Source organism: Stegostoma tigrinum, chromosome 14, assembly GCF_030684315.1.
Source record: "Stegostoma tigrinum isolate sSteTig4 chromosome 14, sSteTig4.hap1, whole genome shotgun sequence".
Taxonomy (NCBI): Eukaryota; Metazoa; Chordata; class Chondrichthyes; order Orectolobiformes; family Stegostomatidae; genus Stegostoma; species Stegostoma tigrinum.
This window is the reverse complement of record NC_081367.1, coordinates 53,070,961-53,097,295: the sequence shown is the minus strand read 5'-3', so window position 1 is coordinate 53,097,295 and position 26,335 is coordinate 53,070,961. Positions and strand designations below refer to the sequence as shown.

At 42.7% G+C, this 26,335-nt stretch overlaps 1 protein-coding gene across 3 annotated transcripts in view; it reads right to left on the bottom strand.

The window, feature by feature from the left end:
• Positions 1-15,101: 15,101 nt before the first annotated feature.
• Positions 15,102-26,335, bottom strand: part of LOC125457540 (very long-chain specific acyl-CoA dehydrogenase, mitochondrial-like) — a 69,175-nt gene continuing 57,941 nt past the window's right edge. For all 3 annotated transcript variants that reach the window (XM_059651167.1, XM_059651168.1, XM_059651166.1), the window contains 5 exons: positions 23,788-23,885; positions 20,946-21,018; positions 18,521-18,593; positions 15,371-15,500; positions 15,102-15,123 (listed from right to left, as the gene is read on the bottom strand). In XM_059651167.1, the coding sequence (XP_059507150.1) occupies positions 15,418-15,500; positions 18,521-18,593; positions 20,946-21,018; positions 23,788-23,885 (327 nt within the window). In that variant the 3' untranslated portion in view covers positions 15,102-15,123; positions 15,371-15,417. The remainder of the gene's footprint in view (positions 15,124-15,370; positions 15,501-18,520; positions 18,594-20,945; positions 21,019-23,787; positions 23,886-26,335) is intronic.

Here is a 26,335-nt window from a genome sequence, read left to right as displayed (position 1 = left end):
ATTTCAGAGAACTCTACTGCTCTTCTCCAAAAAAGGTTTCATGGGATCTTTTAAATTCATCCAAGAGGGTAGGTAGGCCCTTCATTTAATATATCATGTGAAAGTTGACACCGCGGCAAGTACAAAATTGCTTCAGCACTGTTTTAAATATCAACATCGATTACGCACTCAAATCTCTGAAGAAAGGCTCAAGCTCACTACCCTCTTGCTCAGAAGCAAATAAAATGCTGCACATCTGAAACAAACACAGAATGTTAGAGAAAAACTGACCGATCTGGCAGTATCTGTGGAAAAAGAAAGTTAATGTTTCGAGTTTGATGAGACTCCTCTTCAGAACTCAAGAGGAAAAACTGAAAAATAGCCATATCAGACTCAAACTATTCACTCAGTTTCTTTCTCCACCGATGCTGCCAGACACAATGAGTTTCTCCAGTATTCGTCATGTTTGCTCAGCTGTGCTGTCACTGAACCAAGGCTGACATCTACAGGTCACCTACAAAAGTGTGCCTCTGGCAACATTGATGCAGGCTGACAAAAAAAATTGTTAGAACATAGAACATAGAGCATAACAGTGCAGACCAGGCCCTCGATGTTAGATTATAAAAAAGTACAATGTAATTGTTAATTTAGTAACCAATAGAACAGCAATCATGAAATTTAAACTGTTTTGTGGGTCACTTTCTAGGAAGTGATTTAGGAGGTTAAGGATTGTTATTTCAGATGCTGGGTCAGGACATTAAACCTCTTCCTATATTTCAGTCAGTTACCACCACAATGTAATAAAACAAAGAATAGCAGAGGTCTGAAACCAAATCATAAAATGCTGGTGAAACTCAGCAGGTCTGTCAGGACCTATGAGGAGAAAGCACAGTTAACTTTTTTGAGTCTGGTGACTCTTGATCAGCACAATATTCCTGGTATCCATCTGTTCAATGACCTCTTAACCTGACACTTAACTGGGGAATCCCTGATCAATATTCTGCCCTGACCAGCAATCACCGTTTGATGGACTATTTTTCTTCTCCTGTAAACCCCTCAATGGGCAACATTTGACAAGTGGGTGGCCCTAATGGTACCAACTACTTGTTTAAATGTTCACAACAGAGTTTTAAACTGCCTGTGCCTTCCCTTTAAAGGCTGTTAGAGATGTGCAATGCAAGTCTCAATCCATTCAACAAGCTATCAAAGAGCGGCATGCATAATACTATCAGCTTATTGATTCCATTCAGATTTGATCATGAAAAAAGAAAGCCCTTCGGTCACAAGTGCGATTATTCCACACACTCTTCAGCCATTGCAGGCCAGATTAATTTCTCCCCCTTGATTGCAAACCCTGCTTGAGGAAAGGAGCGTCAAACTTTTGGTAAAACTGAGTTTCTATCAGAGAAAAATGGCACAGGAATCACACCTCAAGGCACCACGTTTCACAGAGGACCTTCTCATGTTGAGCTGATGGGAGCCCTTTATTGAGAGCACGAGATGCCCTAGGTTACAAGAGAAGGGGAAAGAGATTCCGTTATAAATTAATAAACTGAAACAGAATACTGAGCAGATAAGACTCTGATGATTCTGACTAAACAGTAATACGGATTTTAGGAATTTTATCACATTGATCTTTACCTCGGAATAAAGGAACAGGATTAGGCCATAGAAATTATTAAGTCTGTTGTACCAGAGGAATAAGGTTTTCAACTACTCTAACAAGTGCTCTAATGCATTTGAAATAACTCAACTGGATTATACTTAAACAGTCAAAGAAATACAAGATATTGCTTTACACAAAGGTATCATTCAGATGAACCTTCAGTGCAACCATTCCAAGACTTTCTGAAAGGGGTCTAAACAGGGATTTACAAAACTAATAAATATTATCTCCTTCCATTCCAGCCTAGACTGATAACAGTCAATGTTCCAGTTTTAGTGATTTCTGTATGTGGGGAGAAGGTAGCACGTTGGTTAAGAGTCAACTACATTGCTGTGGATCTGACATCACACATCGGGCAGATCAGGTAAGGATGAAAGATTTTATTCCCTAAAGGACATTAGTGACCCAGGGGGGTTTCCCTGACAATTGGCAATGGTTTCATGGTCATCATTAAACTCTTACTTCCAGATTATTATTGAATTGAAATTCCATCAAATTCAAACCCAGGTCCAGAGAACATTATCTGGTCTCTGAGTCAATAATCTGGGACCGGGTGGGATCTATCCCAGGTTACTGAGGGAAGTGAGAGAGGAAATAGCCGGGGCCCTAACAGATATCTTTGCAGTGTCCTTAGACACGGATGAGGTCCCAGAGGACTGGAGACTTGCTAATGTTTTCCCCTAATTTAAAAAGGGCAGCAAGGATAATCCAGGTAATTATCAACGGGTGAGCCTGACGTCAGTGGTAGGGAAGCTACTGGAGAAGATACTGAGGGATAGGATCTATTCCTATTTGGAAGAAAATGGGCTTATCAGTAATAGGCAACATGTTTTTGTACAGGGAAGGTCATGTCTTACCAACTTAATAGAATTCTTTGAGGACATGACAAAGTTGATTGATGAGGGAAAGGCTGTAGATGCCATATACATGGACTTCAGTAAGGCGTTTGATAAGATTCCCCATGGCAGGCTGATGGAGAAAGTGAAGTCACATGGGGTCCAGGGTGTGCTAGCTAGATGGATAAAAAACTGGCTGGGCAACAGGAGACAGAGGGTAGTAGCAGAAGGGAGTTTCTCAAATTGGAGAGCTGTAACCAGTGGTGTTCTACAGGGATCAGTGCTGGGACCACTGTTGTTTGTGATATATGTAAATGATCTGGAGGAAGGTGTAGGTGGTCTGATCAGCAAGTTTGCTGATGACACTAAGATCGGTGGAGTAGCTGATAGTGAAGGGGACAGTCAGAAATTACAGCAGAATATAGATAGACTGGAGAGTTGGGCAGATAAATGGCAGATGGAGTTCAATCCGGGCAAATGCGAGGTGATGCATTTTGGAAGATCAAATTCAAGGGTGAACTATACAGTAAATGGAAAAGCCCTGGGGAAAATTGATGAACAGAGAGATCTGGGTGTTCAGGTCCATTGTTCCCTGAAGCTGGCAATGCAGGTCAATAGGGTGGCCAAGAAGGCATATGGCATGTTTTCCTTCATTGGGCAGGGTATTGAGTACAAGAGTTGGCAGGTCATGTTGCAGTTGTATAGGACATTGGTTCGGCCACATTTGGAGTACTGTGTACAGTTCTGGTCGCCACATTACCAAAAGGATGTGGGTGCTTTGGAGAGGGTGCGGAGGAGGTTCACCAGGATGTTGCCTGGTATGGAGGGTGCTAGCTATGAAGAGAGGTTGAATAGCTTAGGATTATTTTCATTAGAAAGACGGAGATTGAGGGGGAACCTGATTGAGGTCTACAAAGTCATGAGATGTATAGAGGGTGGATAGCAAAAAGCTTTTTCCCAGAGTGGGGGACTCAATTACTAGGGGTCATGAGTTGAAAGTGAGAGCAGGAAAGTTTAAGGGAGATATGCGTGGAAAGTTCTTTACACAGAGGGTGGTGGGCGCCTGGAACGCGTTGCCAGCGGAGGTGGTAGACGCAGACACGTTAGCGACTTTTAAGATATATTTGGACAGCTACATGGATAGGCAGGGAGCAAATGGACACAGACCCTTAGAAAATAGATGACAGGTTAGACAGAGGATCTTTATCGGCGCAGGCTTGGAGGGCCGAAGGGCCTGTTCCTGTGCTGTAGGTTTCTTTGTTTCTTGTTTCTAGTGATTATGCCACTGGGCTATCACCTACCTTGGTGGCCCAGGCTAATGCTTTGGGGTAATGACCTCAAATCCCTCCCCTGCAACCGGTAGAATATGAACAAAATCAATAAATTTGGAATTTAAACATCAGTAGTGGTGACTGTGAAACTGTTATTGATTGTACCATGACCCCAGAATACCAATGGTGATGACAAAGGCTCCAACGGTCTTTCCAACACATAGTTGACAGAAATCTCTTCAAATCTTACTGCTTTGTACTGGTATGCATTAGAAGGATATGCAGATTGATTCAGAATCTGTCAAGCTGCATCTTGAACTCATCTCCTGTGTAAGGCTCTGGTCAGACCACATTTAGGTGGTATGAAAAGTTTTGGGCCCCATATCTAAGGAAGGATGTGCTTGCATTGGAAAGGATCCAGAGGAGGTTTACAAGAAGGATTCTAAGAATGAAGTGCTTGTCATATGAGGAGTGGTTAAAGATTCTGGGTCGGTACTCCATGCAGTTTAGAAGTATGAGGGGTGATCGGATTGAAATTTACTGGATAGAATGGACATACAGAAGATGTTTCCTCTAGTAGGACAGACTAGCACAGGCTCAAGCTAAAAGGGTGACCCCTAGAAGTGAGATGAAGAGAAATTTCTTCAGCTTCAGGAGGGCAGTGGAGGTCAAGTTATTGAAGCATACTTAAGCTCTCTATCTCTATCAACCAGAGATAGATAGGCTTTTGGTTGTTGAAGGGATTAAGGGTTACAGGGAAAAGTGTTTGAGAAACATATCATCCATGATTGAATGGTGGTGCAGACGCAACAGGCTGAATGGCCTATTTCTTCTTCTGTATCTTATAGTCTTATGATAATCTTCCTTGACCACCAAGTGCAACATTAGGACTTGCACCCATAGCAGCTGGCTGTAGAGGCAGGGGTCCTATTCATGCACTGGAAGCCCTTCCAAAGAAGTTATGTATTGCCCCATAATTTTAATCAACTATAAACCATATTATGTCCACTTTTAAATATGCTATTCTTTGTAAACTTTTTAATCTCTCTTATTTGGCAATCGCCCATGGGCAAAGATGACCCGTGCTCCAACAGATGTTGTAACACAGAGTATAATCCCATATATCAATTGTACATTTCATTTTGTATGTTATTAACAATTATGTTAACTAACGATTAACATACTACGTTATTAAGCGGAGGGGGACTGCATTATAATTTTGTTATTGAAACAGAACACAATGGTGAGACCACATCTGAAGAAGAGAGAACAGTTTTGGGCACTTTATCAAAGAAAATGTATTGTTTACTTGGAGGCAGTTCATGAGGATGATCCCTGGTATGTGCAGATTGTCTTATGAGCAAAGGCTAAACATGTTGGGACTCTCCCTACTGGATTTTGGAAGAATGAGAGGTGATCTCATTGAAACATCCCTAGAGCTGGTGGAACTTGAAGTCAGGCTTTCTGGCTCAGAGGTGCAGACACTACCACAGTGCCATAAGAGTCTTGGTAATACATAGCCAATGTAACTGAGATGATCCGCAATGAATACTGAGATGTTTTTAATCTGCCGGTTCAGTCAAATCTCACCAACTGCATGGTAGGGTTCAAATGTATAAGTCCCCAACCTTTAGCACAACATCTCAATCTCTCCACATCACATACTCTGCAAAGTTTAATTCTGATAATTAGTCCATCACTTTGAGTGGACACCCCTCAGGCACGGAGAGCACTGTCTGCAACAAATAGGTTCACAAAGAAGGGTTTGATTCCAGCCTCGGGCGACTGGCTGTGTGCAGTTTGCACATCCTCCCCACTGTGTCTGCGTGGGTTTCCTCTGGGTGCTCCAGTTACCTCCCATAGTCCAAAGATGTGCAGGGTAGGCTGTGCTAAATTGTCCCGTAGCATCCAGGAATGTTTAAGTTAGTTGAGTTAGATGTGGGGAAATGTAGGGGCAGGGGAATGGGTCAGGGTGGGATGCTCTTCAGAGGGACAGCGTGGACTTGTTGGGCTAGATGGCCTGTTTCCACACTGTAGGAATTCTATGAATCTATGAAAACATATATCCAAGGTCAGAGTCAAGAGGGTGGGTTGAGAATTTAAAGGTTGAACCTGGGCCAGGTCAGACAACTAGGAGGATAGCAACCTTTTCTTAGTGGAATGACATAGAGATCAGTACTAGGGTGACAATTATTTGCAATATATATTAAAAGCTCAGATGAAGAAAGTGAACGGCTTGTTTGCAAATGACATAAAATAGGTTAGAAGGAAAATGCTAAGGATGATGCAAAGAGACTGAAGAGGGATATAGACAGGTAAACAAGTCGGCAAAAATTTGGCAGATGGGATATAATGCGGGAAAATATGAGGTTATGTGCTTTGGCAGGAAGAATGGGGGAATTGAATATTAATTAAATGGAAAAACTGCATAAAACCAAGGAATAGAGGAATTTGGGAGTCCTTGTCCATAAATCACAAGTAGCTAGCATCCAAGGTTAGTGGGTCATAGCGAAGGTAACTGGAATGCTGACCTTTATTTCAAAAGGAATGAAGTATGAAAGTATGGTGGTCTTGCTGAAATTACACAACACATAGGTCAAACTGCAGTTTGAATACTGTGAACACTTTGGGGCCTCTTGTCTAAGGAAAGATAAACAGGCAATGCAGGCAGTCCAGAGAAAGTTTACTAGGCTGATACCAGGTATAAATGGACTGTCTTACGAAAAAAGGTTGAGTAGGTTGGTCCTATACTCATTGGAATTTAGAAGAATGAGAGTTAACATGATTGAAATATACAAAACACTTAGGAAACTTAGGAATTTTTAGAAAGATGGATGTTTTAGGGGAGTGGACATGGTCAGTGACAGTGATCAGTCTCTCCTCCTAGCTAAGTTATTTACCTTCTTGATCATGTCCGGCAAGTGATTCCTCAATTCCCAGCAGCCTCAAAACAAGCCAATAATGGTTAAAAGGCCCTCAAAGAAGGGCTAGGAATTTTACTTGCATATGCAAAGAGCCTAACTGCTGTTTCAGACATGCATAAAGGACATATATATTTTATATATATAGTTGTCCTAACTCATCGTGGCAAATAGTGAACGTACAGCCAGATAGCTAAATATAACTGCTGCCTCATAGCTCCAGGAACCCAGGTTCAATTCCACCCTCGGGCAACTGTCTGTGTGAAGTTTGCACATTCTCCCCATGTCAACATGGTTTCCCTCCAGGTGCCTCCAGTTTCCTCCCACTGTCCAAAGATGTGCAGGCTAGGTGGATTGGCCATGCTAAATTGTCCGTAGTGTTCAGGGAAGTGTAGACTAGGTGGGTTACAGGGGGATGGGTCTGGGTGAGATACTTTGAGGGTCAGTGTGCACTTGTTGAGCCAAAGCACCTTTTCCCACACTGTAGGGGATTCTATGATCTATGATTATTTCCTACCTATCATCTTGGACCATCAGTAGTCCAATACCCAAAATATAGATGCAGCACAGCCCAATCTTTAAACCATTTTCTTCTACTAATATTCCAGAATCACCAGTCAAAACATTCAGAGCTGCAGAATGTCATTTTAAAATTCTTGTTTTATTCACTCAGGGAGTGTGGGCAATGCTGGCTGACCAGAAAGTGGGTTATTTGCTGCAAGATTCAAAGTACTAAAAAGAACGAGAGAGAAGTGCAGTACAGGAACAGACTCTTCAGCCTTCCAAGCCTGTGCCAATCACAATGCCCCAACTAAACTAAAAATCAAACTTTCTGCCCTTATTCGGTCCATATCCCTCTATTCCCTCCCTATTCATGTTACCATCCAGATGCCTCTTAAATGTCGCCATCTTTTCTGGCAGTATTTTCCAGGCTCCTATCACTCTCTGCATGAAAAAAAATTCCTTGCTCATCTCCCTTAAACCTTTGCCCTCTCACTTTGAATCTGTGCCCCCTTGTAATTGAAACTTCAACCCTGGGGAAAAGACTCTGACTATCCACCCAAACCACGCCTCTCATAATTCTGCAGACCTTTATCAGGTCTCTTCTCAGCCACCGTCTCACCATTGAAAACAATTCTAGTCTTTATAATCTTTTCTCATAGCCAATGCCCTCGAAACTAGGCAACATCCTGGATAACCTTCTCTGTACTCTCTTCAAAGCTTCCACGTCCTTCTGATAGTGTGGCAAGCAAAACTGCACAAAATACTCCAAATGCGGCCTAACAAGAGTTTTATATACCTGAAACATGTTTTGCCAACTCTAGTACTCCATGTCCTGGCCGATGAAAGCAAGTATGCCGTATGCCTCCTTAATCAGCTTGGCCACCTGTATTGCCACTTTGAGAGAAGTGTGATCTGCAGGTTCAGATCTGTCCAGATGTTAATGTTCCTAAGGGTTCTGCCATTTACAGTATAATTCACACTTAAATTTGATCCTTCAGAATGCATCACAGCACATTAGCCTGGATTAAACTCCATCTGGCATCTCTATGCCCAAGTCGCCAAATCTATCTATCTCTTGATCTATCCCATCACAATCGTCAGCACTATCAGCAACTCCATCAACCTTCATGTCATCTGCAAACTTACTAATCAGACCACCCACATTTTCCTCCAGAACATTTATATATACTACAAACAACAGAGGACCTAGGCCTAATCCCTGTGGAACACCACTAGTTACTAGTCTTCATTCTGAGAAAAATCCATCCACCACTATCCTCTGACTTCTATGACCAAGCCATTTTCGTATCCATCTAGCCAGCCAACCGCAAATCGCATGTGATTTTAGTTTTTGCACCAATCTGCCATGTAGGACTTACTAAAGTCCATATAAATTACATCCACAGCCTTTCCCTCATCAATTATCTTTGTCACCTCTTCAAAAAATTCAGTCAGGTTGGTGAGACATAACCTTCCCTGTACAAAACCACCATGCTGCCTGTCAGTAACTAGTCCATTTACTTTCAAATGTGCATATGTTCCTCAGCATCTTCTCCACCACAGTCGTCATGCTCACTGGCCTACAATTTCCTGGATTAACAATGCTTCCTTTCTTAAATAAAGGAACAACAACTAATCTCCAGTCCTCTGGAACCGCGTCTGTGGTCAGAGAGGATGCGACAATATCTGCGAATGCCCCAACTTTTTCCTCCCTTGCCTCTTGCAGTACAGTGGGATAGATCCCATCTGTCTAACCTAATGCAATTTAGGATATTCAAAGCTTGCTCCTTCAACATATTGACATTCTCTAATTATTTACACACTCATCCCTGACCTTAACATCTGTCATGTCCTTCTAACGAGTGAATGCCAATACAAAGTACTCATTTAAGGATCTCTCCCACTTCCTGTGGCTCCATGCATAATGTCCCTCCTTTGTCCTTGAGTGGGCCTACACTTTCCATTGCTACCCCTGTTCTCCTTATATATGCATAAAAAGCTTTGGGATTCTCCTTGGCTCTGTTTGCTAAAGACATTTCATGGCCCCTTTTAGCCTTTCTAATTCCATGTTTAAGTTCCTTCCTAATTCTCTGTACTCCTGTATGGCTTCGTCAGTTTATAGCTGCCCAGACATATCATATGCTTCCCTTTTCCCTAGCCTCTGACCTGCTATAGAGGCCACAGTATCTATATGACTAGCCCAGTTCAGGCTGTGGTCAACAGTAACCCCAGGATGTTGATGATGGGGATTCAGTGATAGTGATGTTTTTGAATATCAAAAGGCTAATGTTAGATCGTCCTTTGTTGGAGATGCCTGTACCTGCCACTTGGCAATCCAATCCTGAATATTGTCCAGGTCATCTGCATTTGGACATATACTGCTTCAGTACCTGAGGTGTCCTAGATGGTATTAAACATTTGGTATAGCTTTCCTAGCCATCCAAGTAGTTAAGGTGGGCTCAACAAAGCAAACATTTGGTTGAAAATTTCCCAAAACACAATTCAGGATATTCCTGAAGGAAAGGCACATTTTGACAAAGCAATCAATACTCTTCTTTCATATAGTATAAATGTTGCTTTTCTTTTAGTTGTCCTGATGAGTGCATGATGAAAAGCTTCAATAAAATGAGTCCTTTATCACTAAAACAAAATTTGGATGATTAATATATTAGACCTCCATTAAGCACTGAATTCATCGTGGGATATTGTGTTTTATGATGAACGACATGGACACTATTTGGCAACTGGATACAAACAATGGTCTAGTATATTCAAATACATTAGTGTACAACACCATCAAATTGTATTTCAGGCGTTTACCTGGAGATGACCACAGCCATGGCATAAATATCAATGGCTGCATCAGCAACTTTCTTCAATAAAAACTGCTGATCTGAAAAACAGCAAAATATTAGTGCTGAACTTTGATTATACGAAAGGGAAGGAGTTATCAAGAATGCAACCCAGTGGCAGCCATAACTTCAGAATTTTTTTTATTTATACGTGATGTGGGTATCACTGACTAGGCAAGAATTTATTGCCATCTCTAATTTTCCAGAGGGCAGCTAAGAGTCAACCATATTGCAGTTTAGTAGAGGTAACCATAATTGGTGGGTATTTGAATCAGTGTCCATTTCTTGTGCTTTCATTTGAATTTTTTGGATTGTGAAAATTTACAGACCAACTTTTACTTGCGTGGTGAACCTCAGGTTAAACCATTACCAGTCTTCTCACTCTAATGAGACGCAGCCTATGGTTTGGTTAGACTATTGCAACTTTACAATGTCTACTTTTACAATGCTTGAAGGTCTAAGACGCCAATTTTAACTTCAACTGTGAATTGTGCATTTGGAGAGCCAGGCAAGTGGAAAAGGTTAGAAGTACAAAGGGATCTGGGAGTGTTGGTCCAGGATTCTCTAAAGGTTAACTTGCAAATAGAGTCCATTATTAAGAAGACGAATGTTGTTGTTTATCTCAAGACAGTTGTAATATAAAAGCAGTGATGTGCTTCTGAGGCTTTATAAAGTTCTAGTTAGGCCCCATTTAGAATACTGTGTCCAATTTTGGGCCCCACACCTCAGGAAGGACATAGTAGCCCTGGAACGTGTCCAGCAGAGATTCACATGGATGATCCCTGGAATGGTAGGTTTAACGTATGATGAACGGCTAAGGATCCTGGGATTGTACTCATTGCAGTTTAGAAGGTTGAGGGGAGATCTAATAGAAACTTACAAGATAATGTATGGCTTAGAAAGGGTGGACGCTGGGAAGTTGTTTCCGTTAGGTGGGGAGACTAGGACCTGTTGGCACAGCCTTAAAATTAGTGGGGGTAAATTTAAAATGGAAATAAGGAGGCATTGCTTCAGCCAGAGAGTGGTGGGCCTGTTGAATTCATTGCCACGGAGTGCAGTGCAGGCCTGAACGTTAGATGTCTTAAAGACAGAAATTGATAAATTCTTGATCTCACAAGGAATTAAGGGCTACGGGGAGAGTGCAGGAAAGTGGAGTTGGAATGCTCATCAACCATGATTCAATGGCGGAGTGGACTCAATGGGCCAAATGGCCTTACTTCCACTCCTATGTCTTATGGTCTTATGGTTTCTGAAATTCCTGAAATATGGTAACAGAGATTGAAACCTATCTCTAAAGGTGCATTCTTTCTTTTAGTGTGGTTCTTGAGGTATCGTACAGTGAAAATGGACAGGCATCCCATTCGCTGTTGTGATTTGGTAGACATTAAGATCATTCATATTCACATCTAAACCAGAAGTGAAAATTGTCCAGGTCTTATATTAATCACGTCAAGGAGATTCTCCACTTTTCCATCTCCCCATGTGTCTAATCTCTATTCCAGATTAAAATCTGTGGTCCTAGCTCTTTGAACAGACATCATGGCCTGATTTTTCCCAGCCCCTTAACAACATGGATGATGGCGAGTCAGATGGGAAAATGTGGTGAGGTCGGAAAAATTATATTCTCGATTTTAAGATAACAAAATCAGACTTTCAACCTAAGGCTTGAACTGAGAGACTGAAATCTCACTCGCAAGTGCTGAGAGGTCTACTTGCATCTATTTTCATCTTATTAGTACCTAATCTCACCTGATATACATCCTGAGGAATTTCCAGCAATTTCTGTTTTTGTTTCTGATTTATAGCATCTACAGTTTTTTTTCAGCTTTCATTTACAAGCAGTTTGCTATTCTCCCACTCCCAGCCTCTCTCTGGGCCAGCATTTCCCAACATCTGAGGGTACACCTCATGGGCAACCATCATCTGTGCACCCAATCCACAGAGATTGGCATAAGAAATGCATCAGTCTCACCACATCAACCTGGCGCATCCCTGACATGCTTAAACCACAGGTAATTACTTCAACATTGCACTTTGGAATCCATCAACACCTTGCTGCTGTTGCTTGGCCATTTTAGGCACAGAGACAAGCATACATATATTCATGGACGGGAGCAGAGTGCACATCAAGGCTATTCATTTACTGCCTTACCACTTACTCACATTGCACCTACTTAGATGCTCACTGCATCTCTGCTCAGCATTTTGCACATTGCCACACCATTCAGAATTTACAGCCTCAAAGTATTTCTGTCCTGTCTTGTCTCTTAGCACAGACACAAAGCCAGGAAACTTGTCATATTTGCCAACAATGATCATTCAAGGGAGTGGACATGTTGCTGTATGCTATAGGCATGATGGAAGGGATAGTTATTGTGCAGACAGGGCTAGGACATCGTGTGACGCTAAGAATGGATAAAAGTGATCAAATATTTACAAATATGAAAATTCACTGACAGTGAAATTTCACATGTGTTGCCTACATGCTCTCAAAATGTTGCTTTTTCCTTTCCATCCCACAACGTCTAGGTGCAGTCTTGGGCTTTTACACCAGGGATGAAGGACATCTCCCTATAGTGCAGCGTCTTGGTCTTGGAGTCTTCGGCCAGCAAGCAATCTGAGGGGTTGTTTGTAGCTAGAGGACCTAGATATTGCTGAGAGTGATCGTCCCAGATGCAGATTCACCCTCTTTGGCTTAAACTCCCATTAAGTTTGGGGAGGGCTGACAGCTTGAAGCTGAAGTGGCTGGGTACTTCTGGTTTGTCCCGAGAGGAAACTTCTGGTGGTCCTGTATGTGATGCCTTCTCTAACTAGGTTACCCACCCAATTTTCTGATGGAGTAGGGGCATTAGAGTAAGGTCAAGATTCCTGGTCACCCTGTCAGCTGAGCACCATTGGCTGTAGCGATGATATACCAGACTGTGCATACATCCAGCTGTTACTGAGTGTGTTGGACCCGGTCTCCCAGGTAGCTACCGCGTATCCATGGAGATGACCAATCTTGCATGTTATGGGCAGCACTGTACAGAAGAGCTTCCCCAACTTTACAGTGCTTGCCAAGTACCTCAGGTAAACATGTCTGCTGTCCCTGTGTCTGCTTGTGGAGTTAAGTTATGAATGGCCAACATGAAGTCCTCTCCTGCCTGGGGCAGGGCAGATGGATGGTTTCTAGTAGTCCACTGAGTCCCAGTGGCCTGGGACATTTCTTCTTTGGCTATCTGAAGACATGTGATATGTTCACCAGAATTTGCTCCCAAGTCTAAATCTAGATGACATATATCACTGAGGCTTCAATAACTGAATTGGTGGAGGGAGCAGGAGGCAGCCTTGCTGATGATTCCTCTGAGGGATCTGTGGCTTGTCCCTCAGCAGTGAAGGATATGATATCCTGAACGATGCACCCTTTCTGGCAAGCTTGAAAGGGAGATGAACCTAGGGCATGGTTGGGAGCATGGGACTGGGGTATCATAGCTATTGCAGAAATGTGTCTCATCGAGGAGCAGGACTGGCAGCTTAATGTTCCAGGGTATAGCTGCTATAGGAAAGTTAGAAAGTGGGATAAGAGAAGGGGGGTTTGGCGTTTTTGGTTGAGGATGACATTACAGTTGTACTTAGGGAAGATATTCCTGGGAGAACATACGATGAAGGTATTTGGTGGAACCATTAAATAAGAATGGGATGATCACTTTATTAGGATTGTAGGATAGGCCCCTCCCCCCATTAGTTGGCAGGAAATTTAGAAACCAATAGGTAATGAGATCTCAGATATTTGTAAGAGAAATACGGCTGGAATGGTAGGGGATTTTAACTTTCCAAACCTAGACTTGGACTACCATAGTGTTAAGGACGTCATGGGGGAGAAATTTCTTAAAGTGTGTACAAGAAAATTTTCTTATTCAATATGTGGATATACGTACTAGAGATGGAACAAACTTGACCTTTGCTTGGGAAATAAAGCTGTGCAAGTGCAGATGACGCCAAAATTGGTGGTGTGGTGGACAATGAGGGAAAGCATCTCAGAGTACAACGGGTCCTTGATCAGATGAGCCACTAGGCCAAAGAGGGGCAGATGGAGATAAATTAGATAAACGTGATGTGTTGCGATTTGGTACGGCAAACCAGGGCAGGACTTACACAGATTTTGGCATGGCCCTGGGGAGTGCTGCTGAACAAAGAGAACCAGTGTGCAGGTGCATAGTTCCTTGAAAGTGGAACTGCAGGTAGATGGTGATGAAAAAGGCATTTGACACTGTTGCCTTCCTTAACTACAGGATGTGGGATGTTATGTTACAGCCGTACAGGACATTGGTGAGGCCACATTTAGAGTACTGCATGCAATTCTGGTCACCCTGCTATAGGAAAGATGTTGTTAAACTTGAAAGGGTTCAGAAATGATTTACAAGGATGTTGCTCGGTTTGGACAGTCTGAGCTATAGGGAGAGGTTGAATGGGGCTTTTTTGCCTGGAGCATCAGAGGTTGAGTCTTGACAACGTAGAGGTTTATAAAATCATGAGGAGCACAGATTGGGTGAAGAGTCGAGGTCTTTTCCCCAGGGTAGGGGCATCCAAAACTGGAAGGCATAGGTTTCAGGTGAGAGGGGAAAGATTTAAAGGAACCTGAGGGGTAACATTTTCATGCAGGTACAATTACAACATTTAAAAGGCATCTGGATGTGTCCATGAATTGGAAGGGATTAGAGGGATATGGGCCAAATGCTGGCTAGTGGGACTAGATGAATTCAGGATATCTGGTCAGTGTCGATGTATTGGACCAAAGGGTCTGTTCCCGTGCTGTCCAACTCTATGACTCTGTGTGGGTGATTCACGTTCCCACAAGAGACAAGAAAGAGAATGAGTTGTGAAATAGTAGGATAGGTTTGGGCATTGTAAGATTGTATTGCAAAGGAATGCAACACTTGATGATGAATTTTACTTTTTTGTTAGGACACAGAGATATCAGCATCATCCTGTAAACAGTCACAGTTCTCTCCCACTAAGGCAAAGACTCAGTCTTCATCAGAGGATGAAAACACAAATATGTGGTGTACCACCATCCAACTTGGCTTTCTTTGCCCTAATGTGAAATATGTTCACCTGGAATGAGACAAAGAGAAGGATTCAGCAAGATGGCAATGGTTGGCACAGCAGAGAGTGCTGATGGAGGAAAGGTGGTAATGAGGGTTAGTAAGGTGGGAGGTTGGATGCATGTGATCGGGTGAGAGAAAACATTGCATGCAATAGTGACAGCAGTAGACCAAGAAATTTGGTGAGAGATGAGTACATTGGCAGAGATAGAATGAGTGTTAGGTGGCAAAGAGAAGATACCGGCAAATATTCTCACCAACTGCGTAACGTTAGTAATCTTCTTCAAGCACTGGTGGGTGTTCCTCAAACCATGAACACTGCAGTGACCCTGGTGGCATCTACAAAGAGGCTGGCAGGGTCTGGTGCCAATGTCTTTCCTAATAGCCCTGAGGAAGGAAGATGACATTTTTCTCCATCACCAACATGCACCAGAATCTCCAGGTGCCGGTCAGCAAATTGAGGCACTAATGTGGCATTGTTAGCCATTTCTGAGGAAATTCTTCCCACACTGCAACTATGCACATAGTTCCTGGGTTGCAGCTATGAACCTGGTGTACAACTGGGAATTAAACATGGCTCCAGCAACAGGGATATGGATGCCCCTATTGCTGGCAAATGTAAGATGGCATGAAGGCTGTATCATAGAGGTGTATATTCTTAATGAGGTAGACAGTGTAAAAATGTATGAGATAACTCACAGGATCTTACTGAGAGAAACACTTCATGAAACTCCCTAAAATTGACACTTAGCCGGATAAACTTCAGCTCATGGATTTTCCAGTCCAATTTCAGAATCATCAATGAAGCAGTATTCTGATCCAGTATGCACAATTCCAGTGGATTTAACAAAAATCCTGGAATTGCAAGGCATCAGTGGCAAAACTCAGATGAAACAGCTGTTTCTTAAGTAAACACAAACTTCAATTTCACACTATTGGAAAAGGAGTCCTGTAACTAGGGAATTATTTTAAAATCAGAGAACCAATGCTAGATCACAAAATAAATCAGGTTGTGTAAAATTATTTATCTTCTTGTCTCACACCTACCATCAGGCATCCAATTGCTTTTTAAAAAGAAAATTACAATCACTTTTCCCTCTACTGTTCTGCATGAGAATCACACTTCAGATAAAAAAATGTCTTACAATCAGTTCTCTCATTCATCCCTGTTCATCTTTCATGGATTGGTTTGAAGTACAGGTAACCTTCCAGATTTACGTTCCACATTTATTTTTCCATATGGTTTGCTATGTTGTAATTTAGTAAGTTCAACAGTCACTTACTTCTAATTGAGAGCATATATTTTGATGAGGTAGTTTCTAACTATGTGGGAGTGAAACAAAGGAATAGCTCAGAAACGTGAGATAACAAGGTGTAGAGCTGGATGAACACAGCAGGCCAGGCGCATCAGAGGAGGAGGAAGACTGACATTTCGGGCCTGGACCCTGCTTCAGAAATTGGGGAGGGGAACGGGACTCAAATAAATAGAGATAGGGGGAGGTGATGATGGAAGGTGGATAAAGGAGCAGATAGGTGGAGAGAAGACGGACAGGTCAAGGAGGCGGGATGGAGCCAGTAAAGGTGAGTGTAGGTAGGGAGTTGGGATGGGGGTTCGTCAGCCGAGGGAAGACGGACAGGTCACGGATGCTGGGATGAGGCTGGTAGGTAAGAGGTGGGGGTTGGGTTTGGTCAGTAAGGTGGGAGGAGCGGATAGGTGTGAGAAAAGACGGACAGGTCAAGGAAGCGGGGACGAACTGGGCTGGTTTTGGGATGAGGTCAGGGGTGGGGAGATTTTGAAACTTGTGAAGTCCATATTGAGACCATTGAGCTGCAGGGTTCCCAAATGAAATATGAGGTGCTGTTTCTGCAGCCTTCGGGTGGCATCATTATGGCGCTGGAGGAGGCCCAGAATGGATGTGTCAACCAAGGAGTGGGAGAGGAAGTTGAAGTGGTTCGCGACTGGGAACCGCGTGTGGGTGTTCCACAAAGCGGTCTCCAAGCCTCCGCTTGGTTTCCCCGATGTAGAGGAGGCCACATCGGGAACAGCGGATATAATATACCACATTAAATAGATGTTCACCTGCACATCTGGTAATGTCAGAGATCACAAGGTGTGGAGCTGGATGAACACAACAGACCAAGCAGCATCTTAGAAGCAGGAAAGCTGATATTTCGGGCCTAAACCGTTCTGGTGAAGAGTCTAGGCCCGAAATGTCAGCTTTCCTGCTCTTAAGATGCTGCTTGGCCTGCTGTGTTCATCCAGCCCCACACCTTGTGATCTCGGATTTTCCAGTATCTGCAGTTCCCATTATCTCTATTATTTATTTGATGTGGAAGGTTTTCTTGGGGCCTGGGATGGGGGTGAGGGGAGAGGTGTAGGGACATGTGTAGCACTTCCTGCGGTTGCAGGGAAAAGTGCCAGGGATGGTGGGGCTAGTGGGGAATGTGGAGCTGACAACGGAGTCATGGAGAGAGCAGACTCTCCGGAAGGCAGATAAGGGTGGGAAGGGAAAAATGTCCTTGGTAGTGGTGTCAGATTGCAGGTGCTGGAAGTGGCAGAGGATGATGCGTTGAATATGGAGTTTGGTGGGGTGGTACACGAGGACGAGGCGGATTCTGTCTTTGGTGTTATTGCGGGGAGGGGGTGTGAGGGATGAGTTGCAGGAAATGCGAGAGATGCGGTGGAGGGCATTTTCAACCACTGTTGAGGAGAAATTGTGGTCCTTGAAAAACGAGGACATCTGGGATGTCCGGGAGTGGAATGCCTCTTCCCGGGAGCAGATGTGATGGAGGCGAGGGTATTGGAAATAGAGGATGGCATTCTTACAAGAAGGTGGGTGGGAGAAGGTGTATTCTAGGTAGCTGTGGAAGGTATTAGTAAAGTGAATAAACTGTTCGAACTCCTCATGGGAGCATGAGGCAGCGCCGATACAGTCATCGATGTAACTGAGGAAGAGGTGGGGGATGGGGGCAGTGTAGCTGCGGAAGAGGGACTGTTCCATGTATCCTACAAAGAGGCAGGTAGAGCTCAGAAACATGTAGCTCAACTGCCTCATCCCTTAAAAAGGCAGGGTGGTTTTACCAAAACAGAACCAGAAAATGCCAGACACACATAGCAGACCAGTCTGCATAGCGGAGAGATGTGGGAGTTGGATTATCTGTAATGGGGCACAGTATGAAGCTACCAGAAATTCTGAACAATTTCATTGACTAGCAGGGAGAGTCAGGTGTATTAAACCACATAGCTTCAATAATGATAAACTCACATTGAATACGCACTTCTGTGAACTATTTTCTACAATAACAAAGCCAATCACACGTCTCACACAGATGGTCACCTTGCATTCCATAACATTCTCCTTCACAATTTACTTATTTTTGTTTCATCCTTATTATTTCCTACATACTTATTATTTCTTTTCGGTATTTCAATAACAGATCTTCAATGGACATTCCAAAGTGCTCAATAGCTTTCACCACCTGTGAAATATAAAGTCTGTTATTGGCTTCAAATCTTTTGACTGAGATGGAATCAACAAGATATAAGACTTTAGTCCTTAGTCCTCTGAACAGCTGTCCCACCTCATAGAGCCAGAATCAGCATAGAAAATCCAGAGATGGTAGGAACTGCAGATGCTGGAGAATCTGAGTTAACAAAGTGTAGAGCTGGATGAACACAGCAGCATCAGAGGAGCAGGAAGGCTGACATTCCAGGCCTAGACCCTTCTTCAGAAATGGGGGAGGGCAAGGGGTTCTGAAATAAACAGGGAGAGATGGGGAAGCAGATAGAAGATGGATAGAGGAGAAGATAAGCGAAGGGGAGACCGACCAGTCAAAGAGGCGGGGATGGAGCCAGTAAGGGTGAGTTTGGTGGGGAGGTAGGGAGGAGAGAGGTCAGTCCAGGGAGGACGGACAGGTCAAGGGTGCGGGATGAGGTTAATAGGTAGGAAATGGGGTGGGCTTTGAGGTGGGAGGGGGGAATAGGTGGTACGAATAGGTGGGAGGTGGGAGAAAATCCAGGTTAGGTCAGATATAGGGCACACTTACAGAAGCAGAATGCTTGACACCATGAAATGTCTATGTTATATGCTTTTTATGACTTCAAATGCTTGAACTCAAATTTTCAACCTACTTTCATTTGGTGGGGACAGGTAAGTATTTGTAACAAATTTTTGCAAGTGTTATATCAAAGCAGACACTAATTTCCTTATTTCATGCCTATTTCAAAAAACTATTCGAGGTACAGCAACTGGTTGTTTTTTGAACAAATTAAAATAAATGTGATATTAATCCCTAAGAAAACTAAAATTTAAGGTTTGGAGAGGAGTGAATGAAAGGCGTAAGCAAGTGTCTTTGATCAATTAGTTGTCCAGTATGTTTCTCATTTAGAAAATGTTAATGCAGGACATAGAAGGGTTAATTCTAAAAATGAAAAGCAACCCGTATCATTAAAATTAATTCTGGTAGATTTCAGTTTGGTTCTGATATCTGTATGCTTCATCTCAATGAGGAGTTAAGTTTAAAACGGAAATGAGGAGACATTGCTTCAGCCAGGGAGTGGTGGGCCTGTGGAATTCATTGCCACGGAGTCCAGTGGAGGCCGGGACGTTAAATGCTTTCAAGGCAGAGATCGATAAATTCTTGATCTCACAAGGAATCAAGGGCTACAGGGAGAGTGCAGGGAAGTGGAGTTGAAATGCCCATCAGCCATGATTTAAATGGAAGAGTGGACTCAATGGGCCGAACGGCCTTACTTCCACTCCTATGTCTTATGATCTTATGGTCTTATCTGAGGAAAAGCTGGATTCTTTTCTTGTACAGTGGACATCTTTGAATAGGTTATTAGTAAGAGGTGAAAAGTTCCTCTACAATCAACGACCCGAGAAATGTTAACAAGCATTCTGCTGCTCTACCCCAGAACCTGAAGACTTGCCAGTTTCAGTCAGATTTTTAATTATGGTCCCACTGAGAACAAAACTGAGTAGCTTTGGCTGGTATGCACTGGATGTAGCAACAACAGGAACAAACTACATTTATATGGCACTTTAACGTAATGCATCAAAAAGCTGCCTAGGGTGTTACTAAATAATATTTGACACCAAGCTAAATAAGGAAATAATGGGAAAGGTGACTAGAAACTTTGTCAATAGTGTTAGATTTTAAGAAACGTCATAAAAATGGAGAACATGGTCAGAATGTGAGATGTTTATACATTTGGGGAAGCATTGTTTTTTAAAAAATAGAACTTAATTTTATGGAATAACTAGATTTTAAAACAAAATTACAGCATTCTCTTCTCTCTCACTTGGCATTGAGAAAAAATAATGGCAAGTGAAAAAAATTTGGCCTCACTCTGAAAGGAGTTTCCACCACACCTTCCATAAGATAATGGAATCAAAGGCAGGAGTACTGCTGAGGAAATTCTTAACTACAGCATTGAAAGGGCATCACGAGGACAAGACACACAATGAACTATCCCAGTGGCTAAGATAACAAAGTATGAAGCTGGATGAACACCGCAGGCCAAGCAGCATTTCAGGAGCACAAAAGCTGACGTTTTGGGCCTAGACCCTTCATCAGAGGCTCCGATGAAAGGCCTAGGCCTGAAACATCAGCTTGTGTGCTCCTGAGATGCTGCTTGGCCTGCTGTGTTCATCCAGCTTCACACTTCGTTATCTTGGATTCTCCAGCATCTACAGTTCCCATCTCTATCCCAGTGGCTAACCAGGTAGGATTTCAGCACATGCTGCTCCAAGAATGAGTCTACATGGTGAAATCTCCTAAGTCTTGACAGTCCCGTGAAGGAATAATTGTTGTATTTGAAATCATTACCAAATCCCCACTCTCTGCCAGATCAGCATGTGTTACATTCTTTAATGACAGACCAGAGGACACGCCCAGTTTTCTGTGAAGTACAGGTGAGAAAAGAAAACATATCAACATCCAAGAAAAAAAGATAATTGCTGCATGCTGCAAGTGACACAGTGATCCACACCTTTCATATATTTAATCCATCATCACCGTCAAGAGAAATTAACCTGTAAATAATTATTCCAAAAATATAGCATACAAAAGACTTTTACAGAGCATCTGGGAAGAGTTAATTCTTGAGAATGCCTGTCGCTTGTTCACAAAATCATTTTGTTTCTTTTACAAGGCATTTGCAGCAAATAGATGAGTGGAGAAATCAGACGGTAGTCATTACAAACCACAACTTGTGTAACACAGTGTGGAGCTGGAGGAACACAGCAGGCCAGGCAGCATCAGAGGAGCAGGGAAGTTGACGTTTTTGGGTCTCCCCCAGCTCTACACTGTGTTATCTCGGTCTCCAGCATCAGCAGTTCTTACTATAACTGATATCCACCTGCCTTCCTTCTGTCCTCCATTTCTGACATATCATTTCGTCAGAATCTGGTTTAGCAGTGACTTCTAACAACGTGATCCACAAATGGAGCTTAAAATCCTCAATTTTATTAATGTACTGACACTAGCTAGTAACCACATGTGTGAGGTATTTTAACTAAAATGTATTTTGCCAAGAAGTTTCAATCAGATGGAAGATTTGATTCTGAAGCTTGAATTTCCTCACAGGCACAGGATGCCAGAAAACAATGGCAAATAGCTGCTACTTATTATTAGTAGGCAATAAGATTCCAAAATATGAGCATGTTCTAAATTAGAGTCGTTCTTCCAATTAACAAACTCAACCAGCAAATTGTAGATTTAGCAAAAATAGACACATAGTAATCATTAAGGTTACTTTGGATCACAGTATCATTTAAAAACTGCTGGAATTTAAAAAGAAGTTAGTTGACAAATCTGTCCTCACAAAATTAATTTATTAGCAATGAGCTCGAACAAACAGTTCCACCAAAGGTACAGCTAATCCACAAGGTGCAGGAGCTTTGTATAAAATATCATTGCTGCTAAACATCAAACAGTGAAGGGGGACTCCTGCTGAATAAAATGAGGAAATGACATTGAGTCATGCAGTTACCATACACTATCAAATGTGAGAGTATGAATAGAGTTATACAGCATGGAAATAGACCCTTTGGTTCAATTCATCCATGCCAACCAGACACCCTAATCTAATCTAGTCCCATTTGCCAGCATTTGGCCCATATCACTCTAAACCCTTCCTATTCACATACCCATCCAACTCATTACATTTCTTCGAGATAATGGGAACTGCAGATGCTGGAGAATCCGAGATAACAAACTGTGGAGCTGGATGAACAAACTCCCCCTCTTATTCCTTAGACGACATGTCCATCTTGGGCCTCCTGCAGTGCCACTACAATGCCACCCAAAGGTTGTAGGAACAGCAACTCATATTCCACTTGAAAACCCTGCAGCCCAATGGTATCAAAGTGAATTTCACAAGTTTCAAAATCTCCCCCCACACCCCCCCCCCCCGCCGCATCCCAAAACCAGCCCAGCTTGTCCACGCCTCCCTAACCTGTTCTTCCTTTCACCTATCCCCTCCTCCCACCTCAGCCGTACCTCCATTTCCTACCTACTGATGTCATCCCATCCCCTTGGCCTCTCCGTCCTCCCCGGACTGACCTATCCCCTCCCTACCTCCCTACCTACACTCTCCTCTCCACCTATCTTCTCCTCTATCCATCTTCAGTCCGGCTCCTCTCTCTCCCTATTTATTTCAGAACACTCTTCCGATCTCCCTTTTCTGATGAAGGGTCTAGGCCCGAGACGTCAGCTTTTGTGCTCCTAAGATGCTGCTTGGCCTGCTGTGTTCATCCAGTTCCACACTTTGTTATCTCTCATTACATTTCTTATACTAGTATTGAGAAGACATAAATGTACAAACACATACACAAATCCATCTGTAATTAATGTGATTGCATTCTTATGTGAAACTACAGCAGTTGACAGTGATATCTATCTATCTCAACTTGTAGAAATGCAATCCCTGTCCTTTGCTTTAAACTAACGGCATTATGATCATTGAATGCTCCTTAACACTTAAGTCTTCAGGAGGTCTGTGAGTCAGGCATCCCAGCATTTCAAGGTATGGTAGAAAAATTTACAACATGTCATGTTCAAAAGAAATAAAAGAGATGTTGGAAGACGAACATTATGAAGGCTGACATACCTACTACTGAGGAGAAATAAGAAAGGTAACCGGGAGGGCAGTGAGAGAGGTACTATTGATAAACAGAGAGAAGACTGCAAGAGAGGGGAATAAGGAGGGAATCTGGAGCTGGAGGTGAAAGAAACCAAGTTTACTCTCATATCATAGTGTGTGAAGAAGGCCTAGGAATAGGTTCTCAGATGGGCAATGGCGGTATTCATGTTTCAAATAAATTTAACTGCTCAGCTGAAAATCATTTGTATGTGTGCAGAATAGTACGTAATGCACAGGCCATGAGTGCACCTCAAATGTATTTTGCCTCTATGTTAACTATTCAGACATCTCTCTTGTTACCAACAAAATACATGATCGGATTTTTAACCTCACTATTATGTGGACAATTGGCAGTATCAGATCAGTTACATTAAATACACCTCATCTAATTTCTCCCCATCAAAAAACCCAATTAGTATGTGAAAAATTAGTTTCAGACAGCTAAAGGCAAATGCCAAGCAGGTTCAAATTTGCATTTCTTAGCTGGGTTTAATTATTGGGTTACTCCAACAGAACTCACAATACCGCTTAGCTCTTTTGAAGATTTGCTCCATCAGTATTCTGGGATCTTTGAAAGGATTCTTCATGACCATCTGCAGTCTTTTAAAGTACTCTCCAGTTTTCTGTTACATTGGTATTTAGAAACATTTGAACAAAAATCAGTAAAGCACATTCCACTTAGAATTTACCAATGCAGGTCACAACTTTCTGCTCACATCGTTTGCTTACTCTTTCAAAGAAGAAAACATTTTAAAATAGAGCAAATATAAATGTGTTACATGTTAAGAAACACTTTTCCATCCTCTTCAGATCTGCTGTTCTGGATAAATCATCACAGAATTCCTACAGTGTGGAAGCAGGCCATTCAACTCACTTGAGTCCACATCAACCCTTCAAAGATCATCCCACCCAGACCCACCCCATTCCCTGTGACCCTGCATTTCCCATGACCAATCCATCTAATTTCACATCTTTGGACTGTGGGAGGAAACTGGACCACTCAGGGGAAACCCAAACACACACAGAGAAAATGTGCAAACTCCACACAGACAGATAGTCTCCTGAGTTTGGAATCAAACCCGGATCCCTGGGGTTGTGAGACAGCAGTGCGAACCACTGAGCCATCATCCCACCCAATCTGCATAAATATTTGTTGATAATATGGAAAATGAACATATGTCCAGATTTTTGGAAATATTGCTTTGTAAAGGGCTGTTAAGAAGTGAAAATGCTTAAGCAGTGGTGCTTTGCTCTCCAATTCTCCTTCACCAACAAATGCAGCTTAGCCTGCCTCACGTGTCCTTTCCAAGTAGCTTAAAATTCCTTTCGTTGCTGACAAAATTTTGAAATTAAGGCCTAATTATATGGTAAATCAATGCCAGAAATCATATTTACCCACCAAAGTCCTCCACAAATTTTCCCAATAACAACTGAAAGCTCAACTTGTACGATATCATGTGGATTTGACCATGTATTCATGTCACAGTGTAGTAAGTCACCAACACATCTTGCTATTACATTAATCATAATAAAAGACTAAACAGATTGAGAGAGAGACAGTAGGAACTGCCGATGCTGGAGAATCTGAGGTAACATGGTGTGAAGCTGGATTAACACAACAGGCCAAGTAGCATCAGAGGAGCAGGAAAGCTGAAATTTCTGAAGAAGGGTCTCGACCCGAAATGTCAGCTTTCCTGCTCCTCTGATGCTGCTTGGCCTGCTGTGATCATCCAGCTTCACACCATGTTATCTCAGATTCTCCAGCATCGGCAGTTCACGCTGTGTTATCCTGAACAGATCAATGCTAGATTTTCTTACACAGATTCTGATTAAGGAGATTTCCTGCACATAAACAGCGTACGTACAGAAAACTCAAAACTACATCACACTGACTATCAGGGCACAGCATAAAGGATCATTAAAGGCAACTCTCACATCAAAAGAAATGTAATACATAGAGAATGAAAACCGAAAGAACTGCGGACGCTGTAAATTAGGAACAAAAGCAGAAGTTGCTGGAAAAGCTCAGCATGTCAGGCAGTATCTGTGAAGAAACCTGGAGTGAATGTTTTATGTCTGGCGCCTCTTCCTCAGAACTGATCATAGCTAGGAACACATTGGTTTATATGCAGAAAATAGGGAAGGGGGTGGGATAGGGAGTAAACGATAGGATAAAGGATGGAGCCAAAGAGCGAGAAGAGCAGTTGGTTAGACAAAGGAGCCGATAATGATCTGGCTAGGCAGGTGTGTGGTTGTTGATGGGGACTGCTAGTGACTAACAATAGGTAGTGTGTGATGGCAGACTGTGTGATATTAAGGCCTCGTGTGTAGGGTAGGGGACTTGGACATGGGAGAGTTTAGGCCTTAAATTATTGAACTCGATATTGAGTCGAAAAGGCTACAGAGTCCCCAAGCAGAAAATGAGGTGTTGTTCTTCCACCTTGCACTGACCTTCACTGGAACACTGCAGCAAGCCAGAGACAGAGATGTGGGCCAGGGAATAGGGCAGTGTGTTAGACATAGACATAGGCGCAGACATAGAACAGTACAGCACAGTACAGGCTCTTCGGCCCACGATGTTGTGCTGAACTTTTATCCTAAACCTAAGGTCTATCTAACCTCCACCCCTACCTTATACTTTCATCCATATGCATATCTTATAGCCACTTAAATGCCCCTAATGAGGCCGACTCCACTACCTTCTGTGGCAATGCATTCCACACCCATACCGCTGTCTGAGTAAACAGCCTAGCTTTGAGGTCTCCCCTATATCTACCTCCACTCACTTTAAAACTATGCCCCCTTGTAACAGCTACCTCCACCCTAGGAAAATGTCTCTGGCTATCCACTCTATCTATACCTCTGATCATTTTGTACACCTCTATCAAGTCACCTCTCATCCTTTGTCGTTCTAAAGAGAAAAGCCCTAGATCTCTCAAAATTTCCTCGTAAGACCTTCCCTCCATTCCAGGCAACATCCTGATAAATCGCCTCTGCACCTTTTCCAATGTTTCCACATCTTTCCTGTAATGAGGCAATCAGAACTGGGGACAATACTCTAGATGTGGCCGAC